Genomic DNA, 23,254 nt, shown 5'->3' with positions numbered 1-23,254 from the left:
CATCCGGATTTTGTGATTGTTTCCACTGAGGGCCCTGTCAGAAAAGTTAGAGCCATGTTAGCCTTGTTAGACCACACATTCTCTAGCTGTTGCTGTTAAAGTACTTTCAGCAAAATGATAAAATGGGCATATTTTCCCAAACTGGATGCCTTCAGAATGCTCCCTATTCTTCCCTGAGGATAGACAACCATGGAAAATAATACTTCAGAACTCCTTGACAGGACTTTGCTGACAACAACTCACTTGTTAAAATTGCTGACCAATTAATTTTGGAACACTAATGACTTCCCAAGCATTTTTTTTTTACTTTTAACATGTTGTGCCTTAAACTGAAGGTACTGTCTGCTTCTCAGTTGTTATGTCAACGAAGCATTAGTGCTTCTTGATTACTGTTTTCCAGGCACCTACCATGGTTCCCTATTTTGCTTCTCTGAATTAAGAAAAACTTGGCACTTACTTGGATGAGTGTTGTGTCTCAGAGATGATACCAGATTGAATCAGAGGAGAATGCTGGTCTCCTGACTCCTGTTATTTATCCCTTGTGAACTGGGCAACACTGCATTGCTCCATGTATGGTAGTCAGAATAGTAACTACAGATTTACAGCTTTATAGTAGGGACATTTTTTTCCTCCTTTTCCTGTGAGATGTAAGAAATGTAACACTTGGTGAAATGGGACAACTTTTCACAGCTTTTCAACAGCTCCTCCAACAGCTTTACGGGCTTCTGAAACTGAGCAGTTCGTTTCTCTGTGGATGTTGCCCTGGGATATAAAATGGAGATATTTGCTTCTTGAATCATAAAAGTTCCTTGATATTTTCATTTAAAGTTGGAATGGTAGTCCTCACTGAAGTATTGTGTCAGCAATTACATTTAGGTCACAAATTTTCTCTGCAGATTCAATTGCTTAGTTGTCTTCATTTCATGCCTAAAATTCACTATTTCTGTGTCCAGACTTTCATTCCCCCTAAAAAGTAGCTGCAGTTTAATATTGGATGACATACATTCTTGCATATATTTTGTACTGAGTATGAATTAATGTCAGCTTCATAGCTAGTTGAGTAGCTAACCTTGGGGAAGAGAACTAAAGTATCCTGATGTTTATTTTTTTTCACTGCTTCCCTGAAGTTTGTGATTGACTGGACTCTCTGGGTCAGCTTTTAAATTCAGGTTTGGCAAAAAAATCATGATGCTGAAGACTAACTCACCAAATAAATTAACCCTTACAACTCCTTGGATATTTGAGGTGTTTTAATCATTATTCCTTCGACATTTAACATGGACTACTGCTTTTTAAGCATACCTTGCTTTCTGTGGACAGGTTGCCTACAGGTCAGGAAAAGAGCACTTTCTTCATCAGTACACCATCAGCAAAGATGATCCTGTCTTCATACTGGCCAAAGCAAATGCTGCCAATATCAGTGAGGTACTGTGTGAGACAGAGTTTTGGATTCCCTAACTCATATGAATATTTACAGCTCCTGTTGAACTGTTTGTTTTGAAGTTAAAATTTAGGTTCTTTCTCTGAGAAGGTCCAAATGTTTTACATGTAAAATCTTTATATCTAAATTTACTTACTTGCTCTTAATTAAATACTAGTTACATCTGCTGTTCTGGAAACTACTCAGTTATAAAGTTTGAAACCATGTATTTTCGACATGCTTCCAGGTGAGTGGCATAATGACAGTTTCACTGGAAACAGTGAGATGATGGGGTTACAGAATCCACAGTTACAGTATGTAAGGGAAGACACCAGGATCTGATCCTTAGACATAGTTGTTGGGGATGGAGTGTACGTTGGTCTGATGTTGCTTGAAAGCTTTCACTGTGGTTATAAAACGAGTAGAATATATTGATAGTAATAAAAAGACTGTGTTACTACCATCTTTTTAGAAACTGTACAAGAGTAGCTGGGAGAAGCAGAAGGAAAAAGGATTTGTGCTTCGTCTGGATGCTTTGTCATTCTTGACAGCCAAGACAAAGAGGGATCTGGCAAGTGATGTGAGTACGGACTCCACCAGCCTTCTTTTTTCTTAGGACAGTTGACTGTCCAGGCTTCTACCAGAGTTTTGAGGATGTCTCACATATGTCTCAGTACCCTGAGCCACCCTCACTTGATTTGTGCTAAGGAGCAGAGGAGGAGTTGTGTGAGTGATTGACATTCCATAATTAGTCAGAAGGTTTGCTCTGAGCGATTCAGAGTTTTTCCCCACATGCTGACTGTGTTTTCCTCTTCTTGTTTTGACCTGAGGGTGAATTTTAGAACTCAAAATGAAGTGGAAATCTCCTGTGAAATATCGTAACTTAATACATCCATGCCTGGCCAGAACATTCCTGGAAGAACCTTCTGAACTCAGTGCTTAAAGAATGTTGTTTTTCTAGACAGAACCAAAAAGAAAAGATTTCTTACACCTTTTTTGTGAACATATTATTACTGAGAAAGTATTTGTATTTTATAAACACTTAGTAATGTCTAAGGGATTCCAGTTCTCTTCTGCAAACAGTCTTCTTACTTGCTTGTATTGAGGACCAAGCATGTCACAACACTGACAGACCATTGCTTTACTACTAGCAGAACTGTCAGTTTGACAGCTTAGATCATCTACACTCGGTTTATTGTTTTCTTCACAGATTAAATATAAGGAAGGTTATGAGAAGATGAAGGGCAAGCTGATTGGAGTAAAAGCTGTGGAGGAAGATTCACAGATGGCTCATTCTCTTCAAATGTCAAAGTTGCAGAGTGATCTGGAGTACAAGAAGGCATTTGATGACACAAAGAATCAGTTCCATGTCTCAATGGATATGGTTAACCTTGTCCATGCCAAAAAGGCTCAGAATTTGGCCACAGATATAGGATACAAGACAGCTCTCCATCACTACACAGCCCTGCCTACTGACAGGAAAGTAGCATGGGCTAAATGGGCCTACGGATTGCAAAGTGATGTAAGTCCAGAGCTTAATGTATGTCAATACCCTTTCATTCAACTCCTCCCGACACTTAAGGATGAGTTTCTTGAGATGTTCCTGCTTTTAATGTCATGACATATTTATGCACTTAGTTTTTCAAATATTAAAAAGTTAATACTAAACCAGTAAATATTAACCAGTTATTTGCTGAAGGGATGTATTTAAAGTGTGCAGTGTTTTTGAGGAGCATTGTAATCCTGTTTACGAGGGATGAAGCATGAAGGATAAAGAAATATGAAGCATGGCTTCTTCAAAGCCTACTTCAACTATTAATAGAATATTAGGATTCAGATACGATATACATTTATTTATTTTTTTTACCAAATGTGCAGGGAGGTTACGTAATTTATGGTGTTAAAATTGGTGATAAATTCGATATGGAGACCTCATGCTCAGGTGTAACCATCAGATGAGCTGTCTGATCCTGTAAATGGTTACTGTAAGTCAAACTTTCCATTTGGAGGTTTTAAGTCAGAACTTTTCAAGGAGAGTGAGATAGGTATGTGTACAGGTCATGTTGAGGAAAAGGTGCTGAAACCCTTTTGTCTTCTTTGAGAAACCCTGATGCAGCACTTGCATAAGCTTTTGGAATTCAGTAGGGTTGGTAGGTGAGATTTTGATGGAAGTGTGAAGTACTCCTATATTCTTCCTTTTTAGAGACAAAGGGAAAAAACAAATCCAAATCATTTCCCTCCAGTATGACCAAAGTATAGGGGCTGGGAAATGCTAAGTATCATTTTCTTTTCACTGCAAATCATTAATGATCTTTTAAAAAGTCCACTATGTCCAATGAAATTGAAGTTTTTGCTATGCTAGAGTAAAAACTACAAATGACAGTAAAGTGTAGACCACTTGTAAAAAGTACCTTGCAAAGCATATTGCACAAGTGCTGGTGAGTCCTGATACTTCTATTTCATTCTGTATTTTTTTTGCTTTCCTTGCAACTGTGCAATAGTGAATAAAGCAAAAGCAGGCACTAATTTGACTTGGTTGTTGTTCCTGAGATGTCTGAATCCTTTAATGGCATTTTAAGTGTATGAACACCAACAATAGGACTTCTTTTTTTTTCTCTCCTTTGTTAGAACCAATACAGAGCTGATTTGAACTGGATGAAAGGAGTTGGATGGATAGCCACTGGGTCATTAAATGTGGAGCAGGCTAAGAAGGCAGGAGAACTCATTAGTGAGGTGAGATTTCATGACAGCATGTAACAGAATTTGCTGCATAATGTGTGCAAAATGTCTGTATAAAATTAAAATAATTTCCACTCAAAGGGGAAAGAAAAAGGCATACCACATGAAAGCTCTCAAAACCAGGGATAGGACTGGTAATTAGAGGGAAACCAGGTACCAAACACACACCAGTAGGAGTCCATATAGCCTTTGCAAAAACAAAGTAGGTGACAAATGATATTATGAATAATAATGGCAATCAAACAGTGCTCAATTGCTACCCACTAGCCTACCTTTTTAATGAAGCAAAACAGGAGAGATGATGAAAAGATGCAATCATTGGACCCAGAACCTTCTTTTGTAACAGATACACATTCCTCCTTGCTCCTTTTTCATATATAGTCACGTTAGCTGAAATTCAGATACCTCTGTTCGTAGCTAGCTATTGGCCCAAGTAATTTTCATCCTCATTTCTCCCAGTAAACAATATTATTTACAGGAAAAGATGAATTCCAGAATCCTTTGTGACTGTCCCATGAGACCTTCGAAGGAGATTGTGATGGAAGTGGTTAGAAGGTTCCTAGTATTCTGTTTCTGTAATTTCAGAGAGAGTCCTACTGGCCAAATCTGCTGTAGTAGGAGATTGAATCCTGTGTTTTTTTTAAATAACCACTGGTGATGCAGGAATCATCTGTCCATTCACTCAATGAGAATAACAGCATAAAATCATTGAGGCTGGAAAAGACCCCTAAGATCACTGACTCCTACTGTCAGCCCAACACCTCAGTGCCTTCTAAACCACGTAACTGCTAGCGTAGTGTGTCAGAAAAATATGGTCATCCTTTTAAGTCTGCCAGATTGCTAACAGTATTATTTTCCCATCTAATTATCTACAATGAAGAAGGATGATTTTTTTTTAGACACAATAAACTAGATACTCAGCCAGTGTAAAGCAAGGTAGCTTCATGAAAGCTAGTGCAGCAATGCTGGCTGGAATAGTAACTGTGAATCTGTGTAGGTGTACCATTTTCTTGTTATAGTAATGAAAACTGCCACAGAGGAATTTCAACTACTAGGTTGTTTTTCTCAGCCTTTTCCTGAGGACTAAATAATTGCAGGTGGTTTTGAGCCTCCTCCCTTCTTCCATACACACAGTGGCTACCTGTGTAATACAGCTACAAAGCAATTGCCAGAATAGAATTGCTAGGTGTTATGTAGGTATGTTCTGGTCAACTTTTATTTGCCCCTACAACTGATCAGGAGAAAGAGTAAGCCTTTTTTGTCCTTGTTAACCTAAGTAAGCTTGCTCGTTTTTAAGGGATTGCTTTCTGAAATTCAGACTTTGCCTGTAAGCTTGTGATACTTTAAAGGAGTTAATATCTTTTACATCAGTGTTTTGAGTCCCAAATGAATCAAGATGTTGCCTTAAATAAGCTTTTGTGGATCATGGCTTAATTTAAAGGAGAATGATGTGCATTTAGACTTGAACACTGAGGTACAGACAATTTCCTGAAGAACCATGAAGAAGCTTTATTGGGAGTCCATCACAGGCATTGGAAAAATTTACTATGCACTATGTCAAAGTATTGATGGGTATAAGGCAACTTGTGCAGTAGGGGGAGCTTTTAGTGACCTGGCCGTATTGAAAAAGTGTCATTTTGCCATCAAAAAGACTTCATCTTAATTATGTAAATATAACAAGAACTCTCAGAAGCTACTATGGGTCCTTTTAAGCAAGCAGAATTAATATCATTATCTAGAAGATATACCATAACAATTAGGCACAGTCTTAATGGCTGCACAGATTTACCATACGTGTTAGGAGAAAACCTGGAACAATAAGTTAAACAGTTGCCATTGCTAACACACTGCAATTGTATATAATTTCTTACTTAGAGAAACTATAGATTAAAAATATAATCAGTCATAGTGCATTTGAAGTAATCTGAAAAGATTTGAAAATCCTGAGTTCTGGAGCATTAAGGTAGGCAGAATCTGATTTTGAAATGTTTCTTTATATTTAGGGAGAAATACTTTAATATTAATCGGCAAAAGGTTATTGTTAAATTGAAACAAATATTAATCTGAAAGTACCTAGGACATAAAGATGAGGAAAGAGGAATAATAATTATGTTCACAAATTCACTCTAATCTCCAGCAACCTATGATTTTTCTCTTTCAAATAGCATGAAAGAGCAGCACAAAATTCACAGCTTTGATCTTTTTCTGCTCAACAGAAGAAGTACCGTCAGCATCCATATGCTTTGAAGTTTACCAGTATTAAAGACACTCCTGAGATGATCCAGGCTAGAATTAGTTATACCCAGGCTGTGGATGTAAGTTATAATGTATATACATTATGATTATAAGAGTGGTATCCTCTTTGAACGACCTGATTGAAGCATTGGCTTTCTCTCTCTTTCTTTCTCTGAGATTATCCTTGGGAACCATGAAACTTCTGTGTTCTGGTGTGGTGCATCTCACAAAGAGCATGTTTCTAGCTTAGAATGAGAAGTCATAGAGATCCCACTGGAGTTAATGGGAGTTTCATGTAAAAAGGGCTTTCTGTCCAAATTCTTTTTCTGAAACAAAATCTGAGTAATGCCGACCTTTGACCTTCAGAGAATTTTGGCCTTTTGAGATTCATTGAGGAAAAACACATTTGGGGTTCTTTCTCCTTTTCAAACAGATCTTTCAAATTTCAGTTTCTGTATATTCTTTGGAAGCAAAGTGTAAGGCAGCATGACAAGCAAGAAAATATAAATTATTTCAAGCTGTCATCCTGCTGAGAGAGAAATCCAGGAGGCAAAACCTTAAAGGGGAGAATTGAGGCTGTTTTGTGTTTAAACATGTTTATTTTTAATAGAAGAGCGATTTAAAAATATTGTAGACTTAACTGGGATAATACAGAAGTGAATAATAAGCAAAAGTCACTCAAAAAAGACAAGTTTCAAACATGAGAGGCTGTTTTATTGTGAAAACAGATATTTTTAAAGTGAAGACAAAGATGAAAGACTTTGTGTAAAACACATGCTATTGTAATACTTACAGTGTCTGTGTCTTTGGTTTAATTAATAAGATCCAAAAGGCTTACATCTCAGGTAGGATAAATATAAGTCATTTTGTTCCACTGAGCTGTAGTCAAAATCAGTCTGCTGCTCTACTTCTTCCCACGTGGAGTTCTCATCAATTTTCCTCTCATGAACCAGCAATACAAGTAGGTCTACTTCCTAACAAAAGTGACAGCAGGGTGAAATGGAGAGGTTCATTCTAATCTGGAGGATCTCAAACTCTCCTGGGATGGGCAAGTCAGGTGGCCAAGACATGAGCCACTTCTAAGGCCCCCTGAAGTGGTGGCTGTCTGTACTCACCTGAAAATTAAGATGTCGATGTAAGAAGAAACTAAACTAGGAAAGAAAAATAATGTGAAAGTGGCAAACTGTGTAACCATTGTAGGGGAACCTTCAGTTAACTGCATAGAAATCCTCTTATTTGTCTGCACCATCTGAAAGTTTGATAGTCCTGAGTCAACCATGTAGTCTTCCTCAAAGCATTGATATAAGTGGCCCATGTAGACTCCTGTTTTATGATGGGATCAGTCACCTTCTGAGTTTTTCTATTGACTGCTGAGTTCTCTCTCGCAACTAACTCTGGAAATAAATTTGAAGTAATTGCACAGATAATTGCCATCATATTTATCTGCTAAAAATGAATAAATTTGAAAAGATGTGCTTGGGAAACTTCAGCTTTCCATATTTCTGTGGACTTTAAGAGTGTTGGTGGGCCACCCATGTTTGCACAACCTTAATAAAACTGTCTGTTCTCTCTATCCCTATTCACTTATGTTGGAATTCTTATAAAATTAATATTCAAATATCTGAATTTTCGTATGCATTGATTTATACACTCAAAAACTCAAAGACTTTCTCTCTAGTTTACTCTAACAGATAGGTGTATCAGACTCCCAAAGCTTTTTGAATACTTTTTGACTATTACAATTGCCTGTATTTATTTATGTTGCTTCACATTTCTGTAGTCTCTGTTTTTCATAAACATGTTTGCTAATGTTTTTGTCTAAACTCGTGATTGAGTGTGTAGTGAGTACTTGCTACTGAAATTAATTTCTATTTGCAGAGGCTGTACAAGGAGCACGGAGAGAGTGTAAAGCATCAGTATACTCCAACGACAGATCTTCCTGAAATCCTTCAGGCCAAATTAAATGCTATGAATATCAGTGAGGTACAAATCTGACCTTTAGTATTTTAAGGGAAAGTAAAAAGATGAGGGGCATGGTTTAGTGTTTGATAGGAATGGTTGGACTGAATGATCCGGTGGGTCTCTTCCAACCTGGTGATTCTATGATTCTATGATAGTGATTGCTGTTTGTTCTGCAGAGGAAATCTTATGAAATTTCTTTCCATTCCTCAGTATATGATCATTCTGTGGTCTAAATATTTCTGAAGTAATATGAGAAATCAAACTTCTCCTAAGTTAGAAAGGTTAAGGATGACTGAACAAATACATTCTCATAGTGGACATTTGTCATGTGATGATTATTCCTGTTGTGTATTGATATTTTAATTTGTGTTAGCCTTTTGTGTTAGAATAGAGTAAAACTAATGTAATGTTGATAGGATAACAATAAACTCTGGTTTATTCCTCTTCCATATTTCCTAGATTCGCTATAAGGAGTCCTGGCAAAAGATGAAAGATGGTGGCTATCAACTGAAACTAGATGCCATTCCCTTCCAGGCAGCAAAGGCTTCGGGTGAAGTTATAAGTGATGTATGTGAACTTACCATTAGGATATATCAGTCATTCCAGATTCTTTCTGCTCGGCTGAGTGACTCTTGGTGGAAACAGCACCTCCAGCCAACTCTCTAGCTGGGAGACATCTGGCCTTGGTCTAGTTAGTTGTGCTTCTGGAGGTGCAGACACGATGAAATATTACTGATAGCCAAGTAAAGGAAGATTTGTGAAGGCAGACACCCATCAGCAAAGTTGACCAACTTGGCCACTGTAGTGACTGGGCAATCTTAGGGATTGTGCATGAGCTGTCACAGCCGCTGTTAGCTAAGCAAGCTTTGGAAGAGAGAGGTGGTTCTACCCTTCAGCGTTTCTCTCGAGTGTCCTTTACAGGCTGTAGAGATACACAGATTAATTTCAGGAATAGGAGACTAGTTGTTCTGACTTTGTTAGAGTGCTGATAGAGAGAGGCTCCTTAGAGGTCGATTCTGAGCTCTTGCATCAAGTTCTAGTCTTCCACCAGCTGTGTAATAGCACATGACTAATCCAAGCTGTTTGTAAGTGTTCCTTGGTGAATTTTTTTGTGATTTTCTCTAAACAGGGTGACAAGTTTGTACAGGTGAGATCTCCAGCTCTCAAGTAAAATACTAACATCCACTAAAGGTTTATTCAGATTTATTATCATATTAAGTATAGCTAGAGTTTATTGTCCATAGCTCTCTTTCTGTAACATGAAAACCCTTTTATTCTTGATTTAACAATCATCTGAGCAATACTTACTTCACATCTATTCACATTTCTATTCTTATTTCCTTTTCAGCACAAGTATAAGGAAGCATTTCAAAAAATGAAAGGGCAGATGCTTGGTGCTTCTGGCCTGGATGGTGATATTCGTATTGCTCATTCAGTCCATGCAGCATCACTACAGAGTGATGTAAGTACAAGAAAGAAGGTGTGGGCATTTTGGAACTGGTTTCCTAGCAGCCAGTAGTTCCTTATGGAAGATGCTTTTAGCTGTGGACTAGCTGTGGAATAGCCCACTTTTTATAACTTCGGGCATTCTCTCCCACTTTGCAGGTATTTTGATATAACCATGATACTTTTACCATTCTTTTATATTATTTACAGTAACATTAATTTGACAATAAAAGAAGACTGTGCATTCTTGCACAATCTCCTGCTACATACTGCATCCTGTTGCCTAGCAAAGAATATTTCACTCGGAGACAGGCCTAATTGAGAATTAGTAGTGGTCTTTGTACAGAAGTAAATTAAATTTGATAGGGATAGAAAGTTTTTCAATAACTATTTTTGATTTACTGTTTTCCTGAAAGACTAAAGAATGAATGAGCTTATGGAATTTTGGATTGGACTTCTAATTGGCTGGGGAGTGTTTCCCACTTAGTCCTGAGATATGCTAAGTATCGCATCATTTGTTCATTTTCTCTAAGAATTGTAACTGTTAAGTGCATTTTGAACATTGTGGCTTGATCCAGAAAGCAGTGAAATAACTGTCTGACTTTAAGCACACAAATAATCCAAGAACTATTAATCTTCTTACCAAAACTGTCCGTAGCAAGCCTGAACATGGATGTAAATAGGACAGTGTTAATGGATTTCTGTGAATGCTGGGCTTGTACTGGCATTCTTTCTCATTTGATGGTATGCTTATACAGGTAACAACATGTGTCTGAAGAGTTCATACATCTGTCAGGTTACTTGAAGTCAATTCGATAATCACCAGTAACTCTGGATGTTCGTTATCTGGATAACAGCCTGAACATCTCAAATTTGCATAATCTGATAGGGCTATGTCATGTGAAAAAAAATTCATTGAAGATTTCTATGACTTCCCTTTGCTGGACAGAGGCAAGAAGTGAAAAAAAAAATCCAACACTAAAAATAACATTTAAAACTATGAAATTGAGCTGGTAAAATCAATAAATACCAACAAATCTTTTGAGTGAGCATTTGTACTAGTTGTGATATAAATATAGCTGTTTGCATTTTAGCCTCAGGCAGTAGCTTCACTTTTTTGCCGTGCTTTCTACAAATGCAGTGAATTAAGAATTAATTTATCAGTTTGGTAGTTTCATAGATTCAACGTATCGAGTTTTAACAAATATAAAAAGTATAAATAATATCCAGCTTAATTGAACAGAGTGTAAATGGCTTCTATTTTGGTGAAGAATAGGCTGCCACATATTCTAATTATAAGTATTGTTCATTCACAGTATAGTTAAATAAGTTAGGGAAGTTTTAAAGAGAATAATTTACACTGGAAATTGGGAGAAATATGGAAAATCTCTCTATTGATTAAAACCTGAATTCTTTTTACCATGTTGTGAGAACTGTGTGTTCTGGTTTTAATTTGATAGGTGAAATATAAGCAAGGTTTTGAGGATACAAAGACTCACTTCCACCTGCCTTTGGATATGATAAACTTGGTACATGCCAGGAAAGCCCAATCTTTGGTCAGCGAACAAGAATACAGACAGCTGCTACACCAGTACACGTCTTTGACTGATGATGTGAGACTGCGATGTGCCAAGAATGCGTACAAACTACAGAGTGAGGTAATTGCAAAACATCCCAGTGATATTTCCCTGTTGGGTCTGATGCAAGATAGTTCTGTTCTGAGTCATGACAACTGATGGGATGGGTTTGAGCAGCGGCTGAGGGATAAACAATGGCTATTCCCCCTTGATTACATTCAGAAATGAGATATTTATCTCACTGGGCAGTTGTACAATGTGTGTGATCATACCAGGCTGAGAGATAAAGTATAGTAGTCTTTGATGATCAGGCAAAGAAGCATTTGCAGGTGGAAAGGATTGCATTGTTGGTGAGATACTCTTTCTTTGGTCTTGCTAACTGTGCAAACTCTTTATCAACTGGTATTTGAGTTGGTTTGTATTTGGATGAAATTCATGTGTACTTCCACGGGAAAGATGACTATTGTTAAAAATTTGATTTGGAAGGGACTTGTAAACTCTGTCCCAAGACACAATCACTGAAAATCTGAGAAGGATAAGGTTTTCTCCCTACATAGCCTTGAGTAAAATTAACTGGGTAATGCTTTAGAAATTCACATTCACATACATAAACACGAGAACATAGGTTAATGTATATCAACTCTCTGTGGTAGATACTCATTTTAAGGGATTTATTAATACCAATACTATGTGGTTTTGGATGAATAAATACCTGGCATCTCAAATGCAAACTTGTAATTACTTCTGCTTGGTTTTCCTTAGAATTTATATCGGTCTGACATGAACTTTATGCGAGGAGTTGGATGTATTACTCCAGGGGCCCTCGAGATTGAAGGAAAGAAGAAAGCTTCTGAACTCATCAGCGAGGTAACAAAAGAGGGTTTTGATTTCTCCACTACAAACAAGAGTTTGCCAGATGTCTTTCTATTAAACTGGGCTGGCAAAGTGATTCACTGGATAATCCTGGGCTCCCTCCCCTTGTGTTTGATCATTCAGTTCATGTCCTAACTGCAGATGGGTAAACCTGATGGAGTTCAAGGTTTTACAGCTTCTGCTAACTGCTTTTGCCAATCTTTTCTCCTGTGTTTCAGACCCTGGAGGTTGTGATTTGATGTTATTTATTCTAGATTTAAAATGAGCTTTTCAATTAAAAATAAGGCTGTGCCTTTCTCTAATTGTACTGTACTTGTACTGTTTCTCTAAAATTAGACTGACCTGTGGAGTGCCCAATACATTAAACTGCCCTGTTGCGTTAGTCTTGGTCTGTTTTTCACTTGCTGTTTTTCTGTACTATTATTTCCCCCTTTTGTAACTGGACTTGTATTTCTTTGCTGTGTTCTCTACTTACAGTCTCTCCTAGTTTAAAATCGTGAATCAATTTCCCATGTTCACATAGATGCAAAATTAAGAAAAATAAGAGTGCTCTTCCCAGTTGTGTTCTAGTGAATGGATCCGTCTTGCAGTGATCTTTCAGTTATTTTATTCGCAATTCTGATGCAGGACCACAGGCCAGATGGAACCTCATTGTTCTCATAAAAAAGTTCAGTGGTTTTGTGCAGACATTCTCTCTGGATTGGATTGCCTTTTGCCTTTATTGTAATTCCATTAGCCAGACACCAAGAAGTGAAATAACCTCATTACTAAACTCAGCATAGCAGCAGATTTTTCACTTTCTTTATACCATATTCCTTATTTACTTTTCATTTCCCCTGTGAGACTTGAATGCATCAAATCCAGAGTAGGAAAAGGTAAATTAGTCTAATGGTTAACGGACGCATACCCTTTGCAAAGTAGAGTTTTAAGCACAAGAAGTCATGCTAGACCACTCGTATTGGAAAAAGTCCCTTATCTGACAAGACAATTTAGATATTCTGTTCATTTTTCTTTGTGTGTGAACTCAGAGTAAATATCGTCAGCAGCCACATTCCTTCAAGTACACGTCGGTGACAGACTCTCCTGGCCTCCTTCATGCAAAATTCAGCAATATGATTGCTAATGAGGTAGGCTCTCCTAACGTGAATCAGAAAATATGCTTTTCAAAATGCAGCAAGCTAGGCATGGAGGAGTGGGAAAGAGAAAACCCTGTTCTGAAAGCGAAATGCATCAAAAAGAAAGCGTCACTGATTTGTGCTTTTTCACAGTTAGATTACGTTATTATTTCCAAACATTTAATACTGTTTTCATTTCAATCTCTTTTAAAAAAAGTTTAATACTACCTATACAATAGAGACTTGTTATTGGGTTGGGTTTTTTTCATGAAACAAAGTCTCTAAAGATTAATTCTGTGGTGTGTTCTTGAGGGAGATCACTTGCATAGCATGGTCCACTTCAGAGGACTCATAAAGAAAAAAATCTCTTTTCTAATTTTTGTAAAACAAGACAAAAACCATAGGCAAATTATCAAAATGATCTGTAATAACATAAGGAACAATCCAAGCTAGAAAATATGGCAAGTTTACCAGAAATTCCTGTCTTTTTTATTTAACGCATATTCATGGCACCTTTCATGTTCTTAGATCCACTTTTGGCCTGCTGGGAACATACCAATGCAAGGCTAAGAAGTAGTGGGTTGGCATTGTGGTATGTGTAAAAAAATTAATGGAAAAGCTTTTTATGCCCAGAAAAAACCCGACTCCATGCAACTGCAATTGCAATGGTATATTCTTAGCTGTTTAATTGTCATAATCATAAACAACTCAAGTACTGCTGTTACGTTATTGAAACAATAGAGAAAATTAATTTCAATTGTCTTTTTTGATCTCTGTCCTAGCGCCTGTATAGAGCGGCAGGAGAAGATAGTCAGCATCACTATACACCACCACTGGATCTGCCTGAGTTTACACGGGCAAGAATAAATGCAGCTATTCTCAGTGATGTAAGAATGTGTTCTGTATTTCTTATACTTATTTGGGGTGAAGGATGAATTATGCAGTGGCAGGGAAGTTGGATAGGTAGAGGAATTTTTAGATCTATTCTCTTCATGCTTTCCCTGATTTGATTATAATGATATTTATCTCCATTAGCATGTATACGGTTGTGAGTAAATTAAATCTACATAAAGAACAGGACATGTTTTGTCTGAGTTAGTAGGATTTCCCAAAGATAACTTAAAGAAAAATCCTTTGATTATGAAGAATGAGACTGTAATGCAGAATAAGAAATGAAAGAGGGTTCCTTTGTTTGTTCCTTTGTATGTTTAAAAATGAAACAGCAATCTGCATGTGCCTTTCCTACTTTAGGCTAAATACAGAGAATCTTGGCATAATCTACGTGCTCAAGGCTACAAGCTGACAATGGAAGCGCTCCCGTTCCAGACTGCCAGGGCCTCCAGAGAAATTGCCAGTGATGTGAGTTGAATGATTCAACCTTCCTTCTTGCCTAATATCTGTTAACTTCATGTAAAACAATGTCTAAAGCAGATTTTACTGAATTAAAGCAACTCCATAACCATGTGAGACAAGTGTGAAACAGAATATATTACTTATGAATGAGATTCTTTCTGTGAATTAAAAAAAAAAAGAGGAGGAAGAATCACTGCTAATCGGGAGCCAAGCTCAGTTAAACATCTTCCAGTGGGAATTAGCTAGTGAATTAAAGTATTTACAGACAGACAAATCCCATGGTTTCTGCTCCTTTCCAGGCTTTCAGATCCTCATATAATAAAGTGCCCACTAATTCCATTCACCCTGCTTTGAGGTGACTTTTAGAAGTGCTTAGTGCTCCTGAACTGAAATAATGCCAGAAGAAGCTGAGTGTTTTTTACATCTCTGAAAATCAGAAGCTGCCTGTCTGGTTGGAAGGAGAAAATTAGTGGATGTTCCTGTAAATATGTGCTCCTTTAATTTCCAAAACAGAGGACAGAAATCTTCCTGTCCTTAAAAATGTCCTCTCATTTGGATAGTTGTGAGCAAAACATTCAAACTCAGTGGTTTCCATTTCTCAGAATGCCTAAGTTTTTCTCTTCCTCACAAAACATTTAATAAATCACAAGGAAAACTGACAATTAAACTAAGTTTGGTAAAAAATTCTTAATTCTGTCGAGTATTTAGTTGGATATTTTATCTCTAATGTGATAAAATATGAATATATTTCATGTTTATGTGTTTTATGAAGCAACTAATTCTCGCTGAAATTTCTAATGTATACTTAACCGTATTTTGCAGAGTGCTTTTGGTTACAGCTTCAGATCTACTCTAAAGGGTAGAGGTCCATAATAGAATTACATCCACTTACAACAGATCTGAATTTGGCCCTTCATCTTGGAAGCACTTTATAAACATTAGCTACTGTAATTTAATCCCCACAACTCTCTTGTGTGGTAGATAAGTGTTATTATCCCATTTCCACTACATTATGAACTCTTCAGGGCGCAGGTCTTCCCTTTAAAGTTCCAAGCACCCTGTTGATGCTGTATAAATAATCATTATCATCATCATCATCATCATCACTATTTCAGAGAGAGGATAAATGTAAGATCATAGGGAGAGTCATAGTCCCAGCTAAGATGAGAATGAGGATTTGCTGGTGCTCAGACCACCATCTTAGGCTTCTCAATATAGCTATTGATCCAGGAAAACTGAATTTACTCTTTAAAATAGCTGGACGGCATTTGCAAATCTGAAGGCTACGGAGTGCATGATGTTTTCCTTTTGTATAGATTTTTTTTCTTCTGTCCTTTGTTTGCTTCTCTTATGTTCTCATTCCTAGCAATGGGAATAAATTTCTATGAGATATAATAGAAGTATGTGATGTAAGGTTAAACGCGATCAATACTTTGGGCTTATTCAGAGAATATATTGAGATGTGCTTAACCTAAATGTTGTAACTACTGTGGTATTTAAATTTGAGAGCAATGAGAGATTCAGACAATTACTTTCTAGTGCTGCATATGTTGGCTGTTTTTACAGACAGTGCAAATGTTTCAGTGACTATCCTAGATTAATTAGCTAAAATAGCCAGTTTAAGTTTGGCATTTTTTCACTTTTATCGTTTTTTATTTTTAGTACCAATATAAATACAACTTTGTGATGGAGAGAGGAAAGCACATTGGTGCCAAGAGTGTTCTGGATGACACCAAGTTGCTGCATTGCTTGCACGCTGCCAGATTACAGAGTGAACAGGAGTACAGGAAGGGATCCCAGGAAGTCTGGTCCCACTTCCATCTGCCCATGGACATGGTGAATCTTGTCCATGCAAGGAAAGCCCAGGCCTTAGCAAGTGATCAAGATTACAGAAAGAGGCTCCATGACTTTACAGCTCTCCCAGAAGACATGAAGATGAAATGGGCCAAAAGAGCCCATGAGCTACAGAGTGAGGTAAAGACTACCCTTCGGCAATAACAAAGCTTTGAGTGACTGGTGTGACTTGTGTGTTGACATTGGGCAGTGTTTTTAGAGAAACCATTTGGAAACTTATGTATGTGAAGCAGCAAGCTATCCAATTGCTCCTCACATATGGAATAGCTGTGAATCAGAGGATCTTGTTAAGAACCTGTGGTCCATGTTGCTTATTCTAGAGCTGAAGGATGCACACAATTGTCTCTCAACTGTTTGGATCACAGCCAGTCAGTGGTTTGGCAGCCACTGCTCTACCTGTGGAATTCTTTGAGCAGAAGGTTATATGCTTAGACGTTAATTTGGGATGTGTTAGAAGATCATTGTGCAAACAAATGGCCATATCAAATAACCAGTTCCCCAGATGTGTTCATAGAAATTGCTCATGCAAATGTGGGTTTGGACAAACTTTGATGACAGAAATGATAGGATCTCAGCATGGGCCACATCCATGCTCATTTTGCCTTAGAACATAGATTTTTCAGGGACAAACCAGTATCTGACTGTATTTGCTTTCAAACAGATGTAGTTGTTGAGTGCAGGCATAAAGCTGCCTGGATGCAGGTAGCTTTATTTTGACAGTTTAGGGTCCAGCGTCATTAGGTGCTCTGTAGCAAACTCTGTTCATGTGGTTTTTGTTTTGTAAGAAAGGACTCCATCATTCAGCAGGGAAGTGAAAAAGGTTGTTCGGATTTTTGTTAACTCTTTATAGGTCTTTAGAAGGATGATAATTTACTGAGCTTGGGATTTTATTGTGAGACAAAGTGATGGGTTATTTATTGGATTTAGTCAGATCTGATGAGCAGATATTAACAGATATTGCAGCTATGGAAGTCAGATTAGTAATCAAAACACTAGAGAGCTCGTATCCTTCGCTCTTACTCAGTGTACTTGCTAGCTGGTATCCCAAATGTACTCTTCACTGACAGAACTTTTTGGGGATATTCTTGGGATGGTATAGAAGCTGTTGCTAGATGCAGTTCTTTGCCTTTTCAACTCCCTTTCCTGCCTTCTCCTGTAATGGTTAACAGATGGCATAAAGGTAGTCAGAATCATGAAGGCAGGATTTATTTACTACTTACTGATGTGTGATGGTGGCTCATGTGATATGAAAGTGGCATTTCCAGGGACTTACTCCTTAGACCCTTAACAGCATGTACTTCAGAGCTTGCCTACAAATGTACAGAAAAGGAGATGAGTAAGAAGCTCAGCACTTGGTTATTTGCCTTTAGACCCCACAATTTAGGAATCCAGAGAAGTGATGAAGGCGCTTTTGCCTAATACTCTTTCTGTCTAGTAGAGTAATGTAGAGCGTGCTTGAGCTAGATGGTTGCTATGTCCTTTTGCATAAAAGGGGGAAAAAAACCTGAAAAAATGGATAATTAGTTTAGTAACACAGTGAGCCACTGTCACTCTGAAGGACAAGTCAGTGTTGGGATTGCAGGTACTTTACTGGCTTTCACTTTTTATTGGGTCTGCCTTGTTTTCTTTATTGGATTAGGAGGTAAAGCAAGCCTTTAATGTGAGTAAAGAAAGAGTAATGTGTCCTCCTAGAAATGGGGTTAATGAGGAAGCATGCACTAGATAAAATAATTAGTATTCCTGACTTGAACTCACCTCAGAAATTTATTTCAAAAGGGGTTCTTTTACGCCCAGTACAAACAGGTTATTACTTACTGCTTTGAGTCATACTAATTCACTCATGAGGCCTTCTCTTGTAACTTGCATATGATACATTATTTAATTCCTGGTGGAATGAACAAATGCAAACAGTTTGGCTTTACGATGTGATATGTGCATGGCAAATGAAAAACCTCAAAATGTTAATATGAATCAGGGAGTCTTTTTAAAAAACCTTAATAGCTGTGGATACAAAGCTGATAGCTAAGGATTTTCATTTTTAACAGCATCGCTATAAATCAGACCTGAACTTCATGAAAGGAGTTGGTTGGATGGCTCTGAGATCTCCGCACATAGAAAGTGTAAAGAAGGCTGGAGAGCTCATCAGCGAGGTAACTGATAAATCTTTCATGGGATAGCACGTCTGTAGGAATTGTTTACCATCAAGGCTCCTCGTTACATGACATTTACGAATGTAGCTTATCATTTCCTTTTGATGTGGGAGCCTGTTTATACAAGGTGTAAGTTACCAAGAAGCAGTACAGGAGATGCAAGTCCACTGTGTGACACCTACTGAATATTTTCCATTCCGAATGAAACACAAGAGTATAAACAAAACATGCATCGATAAATAAATGCAGTGAATTCCATTATGAAATTCTAAGCAGGTGGTTGTGGAAGTGATATAGAAAGATACAGTGTTGACAACCCCACTGAAGGGGCATTTGCCTGCTCAGTATCATGCATTAATGGAGAAAAATTATCAACAGTCAAAAGTGTAGTGTTCAAAAGCTTTATGCACGTGAACTTGCAGTGGGAAGTCACTCTTGCACACACACCAAATAGGAAATTTGGTGCTTGGGCTCCACAGCAAAGATAGGGTGGCCTCCCTGTTCTCTAGCTGAAAGGACAACTGAGACTAAAGCAGAACAGTATGTTTTTAATACTGTGGCTTCAGGCAGTGGACTTTATGTTTTACTCCAGTTGTTACACACTTGGAATTGTGATATATCATTAACAGAAGCATCCTGTGATTATTTTCCTTTGTTGTTTTGGGTTTTTTTTGTTACCTCCATTCCCTCACAGGTAAAGTACCGTCAGAAGCCAGAAAGTTTGAAGTTCACTGCTGTGGTTGACTCTCCAGATCTGATCCATGCTAAAACCAGCTACCTCCAAAGCAGTGATGTAGGTTTCATTTTACTCTAAGTTATCTTAACTTTTGTTGTACTATAATGCATAAAAGAATTGATCTCCTCCACACTGCTTTCAACATGCAATGACTTTTGACTCCACAGAGACTGTACAAGGCTGGGCATTCTGAAGCCAGGCACAGGTACACCCTGCCTCCAGATCATCCAGATTTTATCCGAGCCCGCCAGAATGCACTTCTCATGAGTGATGTAAGTGAGCCTTTTACTCTGGAGAGTTGATTTGGTAACTGTCAAGGAAAATAGACTTGCTTGGGAAGGAAAGTTTTTATGTGTATGCAGAAGCCAGGATCTCTGAACCTGAAAAAGGGAGAGGCTGTGGACAGCCAACACGTTGCTAGGTTTGCACTAAAGGGATCAGGAAAAGTCTGCTGATTCTTTTTTTGAGAATTCGTTCTGCTTTCTAGGGCAGGAGGCTATTATTAAAGATTTCACTCCTTCAGTGTAGGTATGGTTAGTTACAAATTTAAATATTTTTACTTATGCTTGGGTGCAGGAGGAGGTAGAATTCTTGTTCCTTGACTATAATCCTGAAGCTGCAACGTTGTGTTGAATTGATCCCTCAGGCACCGTTGTCATGAGCCTGTATGTAACTGAATCAGTGAGTGGCATTGGTTTAAAGGGATTTTGTTTTCACATTATCCCAGATAGAGGCACTCAGTCTATTCCTAATCTACTATACCCTGATTAAATACCTGTTGTCTTTTACTATAGGGTCAGAGTGACCTTAGTTTGTAAGAAGCTTTGAGACCCTTGTTTGGTGATAGGTGCTCTGTAGATGAAAGAAACAAATAGGGTTTATATTCATTGAAAAGACAGAGGAGGAGGTGAAAAGGCAAAGGGGTGATTGCACACAAATGAAAAGTCAGGCCTAGACCTGTTAGCAGGGGGGTACAGTAATGCTTGCTTTGCTTCTACCCAGGCTGTCTTGCAGGATTTCTGGCATCTCAATTTACTTTCAAATTAAGCACCACCTAGCACTAAATTCACCAGCTGAACAGAGGAATATCTTTTGAAGTGGATTTTATGCTTGTTTTCATACAGTCACAAATTGCAGAAAGGATGAATCAAAGACTTACAGAAAACAAATGAATAAAATCAGAAAGGGACAGCCAAAAGCGTCAGCTAAGATACCATGGAGGTGTAGCAGGACTTGCAGATGGGAAGCTATTTTAAGAAAGTTACTAATGGAAGAAGAACCAAATCTAGAGCAATTTCTCTTCAGAATGTAAATGTATTTCACATCCTCAAAGTCATATTAAATATGTTAGAACCAGCAGTTATTCCGTATGAGCTAATGAAGCCACATGTGGCTGGGGATATAGACAGGAATCGTTTGAAAAGCTTGGAATGACTAGTATTGAAACTATGATGCCACAAAACCCAAGACACTGCAAATGGATGCATCAAAAGGGAGAATAGGGGCAACATCAATGCAATATTGATGTGACTGATGCATCGCAGTTTCTAATAGAAATTAAATCACATCAAAACCAACCATATTCGAATACAAAAGGAAACCCTGGTGGCACTTCTCAGATGAGGCATTTTATCATCATGGTGAGTAGAAAAGAAGTTGAAGTGCTATAGAACTGGATCAAAACCTTGGAGATGGTATGATGACTCTTGATACAAATAAGCCCAGTAGGATAAAACATTTATTATTGCAGTTTTGGGACTGCGTTTAAGAAACTGCAGGGGGAAATGACTGTTTTGTTCTTTTCTTTTCAAACAGAAATTCTATAAAACATCTTGGGAACAGACAAGGGCATCTGGCTATGATTTTAGGATTGATGCCATCCCGTTCCAGACAGCAAAGGCTTCAAGAGAGATTGCAAGTGATGTAAGAAATACTCTGTTTCAAACACTTCCCAGCCCTTTTCCCATGCCAACCCCACCTTGTAAAAATGGGTGAATTCTGATGTAAGTGAACCTTGTTTTGGGAAAACTCGTGACCCAGTGAGACCAAATGCCATTTCAGTGCAAAGTTTTCCAACTAAAAGCTCCCATTAACGATGCCCAGTAACAGTCTGCTTGGTATCACTTCAAGGGAACTTCTTGGGAAGGAGGCATATTGCAATATAGTTAAATAAAACAGGTGCCAGGCTATGAATAGTTAAAGCATGGTATAGAATAAAGTGGGTCATTTTTGAATGCTGAAGTCCACAGCTGGTCTGGAGATAGAAGAGCTTCATTGCTTGAGCTGTGTACTAGGTGCAGCCAAGAGTGCAACAATATGAGGACCTCTGATTGATTGCTTTTGAGAGATGAGTATTTGGGGCTCCCCAAGTCTTTCCATTCCTTAGCACAATTAGCACAAAGGGCATTCTTCTAAAGTGTCTTGTTAGATTAGGAGATATAGTTTGATATCAAACAAACCCTTGGTCTTTGTGCACTACAGGAAGCATTATTGATAGCTCGGGGAGGGTAAGTTATTTCATAACAGAATTTGAACGGAATCTGAATGTGAAAATGAGATTTTCCTTTGCACTGCCTGCAGTACAAATACAAAGAAGCCTTCCTGAGAGACAGAGGCCAGCAGGTTGGATTCCTCAGTGCAAATGATGATCCCAAAATCAGGCATGTCCTCAGAGTGGGGAAACTCCAGAGTGACAACCAGTACAGGAGTGGATATGCCCAAAACAGGGCACAGTTCCACAGTCAACTCAACCAGCCAGGATTCCTCCATGCTAAGAGAAGCCAGCGCCTTGCAAGCAATGTTAACTACAGACAGCCTTTGCACCAATACACTTGTGATCCTGAGCAGCTAAATGTGAAGCATGCAAAGGAGGCCTACAAGCTGCAGAGTGATGTAAGTATAGCTGAGTGGCACTGTCCTTCCAGGTGCTAGGAGCTGTCTGTAGCAATATACTTCACAGACCTTACTTATCTGCAAATCTTATTCTTGAAAATACTAGATTCTGTTTCCTGAAGATGAAAAATTATTTTATTATTGACCCTGTTGCTCTTTATGTGCCCTCTCTTGACTACTCAGGGTGTGGGGTTTGCTTAGAGCTGAACAAAATAATACAGACTGCTGTGTTTCATTCTCTCAGGTAAAATACAAGGCTGACTTGAACTGGCTCAGAGGCCTTGGCTGGACTCCCCCGGGTTCTCACAAAGTTGAAATGGCAAGAAGGGCTGCTGAGTTGGCCTACATTCGGGAAATGGGATTGCGAGGCGCTTCTGCTCAGTATGGACCTGGAGTTGTAAGTAGAGTAAATTGTTCTCACAAGTCCCAACAGCTCTGGCTCTTGAGAAGGGAGGCAGGCAGGCATGCATCCTTTTTAATGCTGTTGAATGCTCCCTGGAGACTGCAATTCTCCCCATTATTTGAACAGAATACATGTACTTCTCTCATGAAGCTTTGTGGCATTTTGTACATCTTAATTTGAAGGAACCTCTCAAGATGATTCAGCATTTTTATGGCTGAGGAATTCCTGTAGGGACTAAGAAGTACCACAGGACAGGATTTACCTGTACTATGGGATATGTTTCCCTTAACTTGCAGATGTTGTCAGATCTCCAGGTGTCCTGCTACCTCCATGGAGAAGTAAAGGTGGAAGAGGCTCCCTGTACAACTCCCCTTCTCTTTTCTTAATTTCAGCAATTTCATGTGTTGCCATGTAATTTCCACTGGCAACTGTATTGTCAGGTGCAATGTAGACTCCTAACAGCAACATGTGTTATGGGAGGCTTCCCAAAACTGAGGAG

The 23,254-nt window shown here is 38.3% G+C and overlaps 1 protein-coding gene across 2 annotated transcripts in view; it reads left to right on the top strand.

Moving 5' to 3' along the window:
* Positions 1–23,254, top strand: part of NRAP (nebulin related anchoring protein) — a 51,188-nt gene that overhangs the window by 26,770 nt on the left and 1,164 nt on the right. Inside the window, exons 22-41 of one of the 2 annotated variants that reach the window (XM_069863258.1) lie at positions 1,321–1,425; positions 1,893–2,000; positions 2,631–2,942; positions 4,049–4,153; positions 6,376–6,474; positions 8,273–8,377; positions 8,816–8,923; positions 9,705–9,818; positions 11,263–11,460; positions 12,142–12,246; positions 13,281–13,379; positions 14,150–14,254; positions 14,619–14,726; positions 16,383–16,694; positions 18,620–18,724; positions 19,419–19,517; positions 19,628–19,732; positions 21,276–21,383; positions 22,041–22,352; positions 22,597–22,749. In XM_069863258.1, coding sequence (XP_069719359.1) covers positions 1,321–1,425; positions 1,893–2,000; positions 2,631–2,942; positions 4,049–4,153; positions 6,376–6,474; positions 8,273–8,377; positions 8,816–8,923; positions 9,705–9,818; positions 11,263–11,460; positions 12,142–12,246; positions 13,281–13,379; positions 14,150–14,254; positions 14,619–14,726; positions 16,383–16,694; positions 18,620–18,724; positions 19,419–19,517; positions 19,628–19,732; positions 21,276–21,383; positions 22,041–22,352; positions 22,597–22,749 — 2,865 coding nt within the window. The remainder of the gene's footprint in view (positions 1–1,320; positions 1,426–1,892; positions 2,001–2,630; positions 2,943–4,048; positions 4,154–6,375; positions 6,475–8,272; positions 8,378–8,815; positions 8,924–9,704; positions 9,819–11,262; positions 11,461–12,141; positions 12,247–13,280; positions 13,380–14,149; positions 14,255–14,618; positions 14,727–16,382; positions 16,695–18,619; positions 18,725–19,418; positions 19,518–19,627; positions 19,733–21,275; positions 21,384–22,040; positions 22,353–22,596; positions 22,750–23,254) is intronic. The other variant, XM_069863259.1, reaches the window with a different exon arrangement.

Source organism: Phaenicophaeus curvirostris, chromosome 9 (genome assembly GCF_032191515.1).
Source record: "Phaenicophaeus curvirostris isolate KB17595 chromosome 9, BPBGC_Pcur_1.0, whole genome shotgun sequence".
Classification (NCBI taxonomy): Eukaryota; Metazoa; Chordata; class Aves; order Cuculiformes; family Cuculidae; genus Phaenicophaeus; species Phaenicophaeus curvirostris.
This window is presented reverse-complemented; position numbering and strand designations above follow the sequence as displayed.